This window comes from Hydra vulgaris, chromosome 11 (assembly GCF_038396675.1).
Source record: "Hydra vulgaris chromosome 11, alternate assembly HydraT2T_AEP".
NCBI lineage: Eukaryota > Metazoa > Cnidaria > Hydrozoa > Anthoathecata > Hydridae > Hydra > Hydra vulgaris.
This window is the reverse complement of record NC_088930.1, coordinates 25,907,450-25,910,084: the sequence shown is the minus strand read 5'-3', so window position 1 is coordinate 25,910,084 and position 2,635 is coordinate 25,907,450. Positions and strand designations below refer to the sequence as shown.

Here is a 2,635-nt window from a genome sequence, read left to right as displayed (position 1 = left end):
AACCAACTTCTGGGAAGAGCGTAGGAAAATTTATGAACCTCTGCACTATAATTTAATTTTTTTTAAAGTTAATTTATAACAATAAATTATAGCCTGTTTATATACTGAAATATGCAAACATTGATTTAATGCAGTTTCCCGATGATTATAAAGAATACAACTTTTGATTTAATTTGAGGACACTGTCTTGTTTTCCGAACATAACGGAAAATTGCTCTTGCTTTTTTATCACAACTGCGTCTATCAATATAAAGATGGTTGCTGCAACATGTGTTCCTTCCGATCTATACCCATACGTACATAAGTTTTTGCTTGAAAATGGTTTGCACAAAACTGCAAAATACTTTATAAAAGAAACAAATAGTGAATATGCATGTCCGTCAGGACTTTCTTTAGTTGATATATTCAACAAGTACTTTAACGAAACACAAAATAAGAGATCCTCTAAGATTATTAATGATGACGACTCCATTAAAATTCATAAATCATTTCAAAATGACGGCTTTGAAAAAGATACAAAAGCTGAAAAAGACGATGAAAAGGATAAAAATCTATCCAAAAAACACAAAAAAGAACAAAAAAAGCGAAAGTTTGTTGATGATAATCATGAAGATTCTGAAGCAAAAAAAGTCAAAACAGAAGATAACTTATCAGTAAAAAAGAAAAAATCAAAGAAAGGTTAGTATTAATATTTCTATATTTTATATCGATTTTAAAAACTCCCTACTGTTCAAGGAGGTACATAAGAATAAATCCAAAAGTTAGTTAAATGCCAAATTGTATTGTGACTTTAAAAATTACTTAAAAGTAATAAATAAATAAATCAATATATTTCACACAAGAAAAGTACTATTTATTACATAGCAAAAAAAAAAGCTATTATACTGTTTTTGTAAAGAAGCAATGCAAATAGTATAAAACTTGTTCAAAGCAGAGACCTCAGAGACTAATACAAAACTTAATCTAAGAAGAGACCTTAACAAATTTATAGATAAATTTTTAGTGTTTCCTAATGTTGACAAATTTAGCATATAGCTAATTTAATTTTCTACTTTTTTTGACTAAATATGATGAAAAATTTTATTAGGTGTTAACTTAAATTCTCAGTTAATATATACTTTTGTCTAGTTACTTCTTACAGGGTTCATGGCACTCAGGGAAAACCTGTAAAACTAGGGAAAAGTTTTTAAAATTTAGAAAATCAGGGAATACCTGGAAAAGTCAGGGAGTTTTTATTGAAAATCTTTAATATCAGGGAAAACTCAAGGAATATTTTTTATTTTAATATTTAGATTGAAGTTACTTTGCAGTATCCAGTTTTTGAATCTTTTTTAATATTGAAAGTTGCTCACTACAGTGTTTTTATAACATTTATAATATATAGTAGCTATATGTTTAGATAAATAGATTACTGTAGTAACTATATGTTTTGGGAACAAGGATTCAGTTGTGAAAGTAATATATCCTTCAAAATAAACAGGGAAAAACATATATATTCCACCGCACGAACTCAGGGAAAAAATACTTAAAAATATAGAAAAATCAGGAAATTATCAGGGAAAACTCAGGGAAAATGGATTTTTAAAACTGCCATGAACCCTGTCTTACTTCAGCAGCACCTAATAATTTGTATATTTCTTCTTTTTAAGAAGAAAATAATAAATGGTGTTGTATTTTAGTTAAACTTTTGATTTGCAAATTTTAAAGTATAAACATTCTTATCCTTTTCCATTTTCTTCAATAAAAAAATCTTCTTTTTATATATGTATAGTATAGGTATGTGCCAAAAATATTTTTGTCGTGATAATTTCACAAATTTTTTACAGAGAATCTAAAAGAAAGTTGTGACCTAATTTGTTTACATGAGTTATATCTACTACTCGCTACTCAACTTTCAATTAAAAGGTGAATAGCGAGCTCAATTCATGCAAACAGATTTTATATGAATATCTTTTTTAAAAAGTATCGCAACAAAAAAGTTTTTTAATAGTTTTTTTTTTTAGAGAAAAAGCCAACAAAAGATTCTTTAGAAAAATTGACAGATGAAGTAGTTCAAGTTATTAATGTTGAAAAAGAATCAAGCAGTATCGTGGAGAATATTAAAAATGTTTTTAAGCCAACAGAAAAGAAAAAAAATGAACCATTTCGCAGAGTCAAAGAAGAGGAAATACATGTTGATGATAAGTTAAGAAACAATAGTTTTGAAGCAAAGAAAGGGTCCAAAGGTGATTGGGGTGAAAAAGCCAACCAAGATTTAAAATTTACGAGAGGAAAAGGTTTCCGTCATGAAAAAACAAAAAAGAAACGTGGAAGTTATAGGGGTGGCGCAATAAACACTTCTGTCAACTCAATTAAGTTTGAAGATAGTGATTAAAATCATTTTATTACAAATTTCATTTTTTAAATTTTAAGAATGTGTTTTTTTCACAATTTTAAAAAATTGTGTTTTTACCATTTTAGTATTGCGGAAACATGCTGTAACTTTAGTGCAACTTGCATTTTTTTTGTCATGTGGTTGTTTTAAATCCATTCATTGATTCAACTCATTTTAATTCCCATAAGGTTTTATATAAAAAGTTATTTTTTTTTTATTTGTAGGGAAGAGTGATGATGATTGGGCATAAGGAATATTTGG

General features: G+C 27.2%; 1 protein-coding gene across 1 annotated transcript; it reads left to right on the top strand.

Moving 5' to 3' along the window:
* Positions 1-208: 208 nt before the first annotated feature.
* LOC100211813 (nucleolar and coiled-body phosphoprotein 1) lies at positions 209-2,387 on the top strand. Its single transcript, XM_065810592.1, has 2 exons — positions 209-678; positions 2,004-2,387. The coding sequence occupies exons 1-2, from the start codon at positions 255-257 to the stop codon at positions 2,372-2,374; spliced, it is 795 nt and encodes a 264-aa protein (XP_065666664.1). The 5' UTR covers positions 209-254; the 3' UTR covers positions 2,375-2,387.
* Positions 2,388-2,635: the final 248 nt, after the last annotated feature.

Coding starts and splice junctions, on each gene's coding strand:
- LOC100211813 (XM_065810592.1), top strand. CDS start 255: ATGGTTGCTGCAACATGTGTTCCTTCCGATCTATACCCATACGTACAT. Junction 679..2,003: donor AAAGAAAAAATCAAAGAAAG/GTTAGTATTAAT, acceptor TTTTTTTTTTAG/AGAAAAAGCCAACAAAAGAT.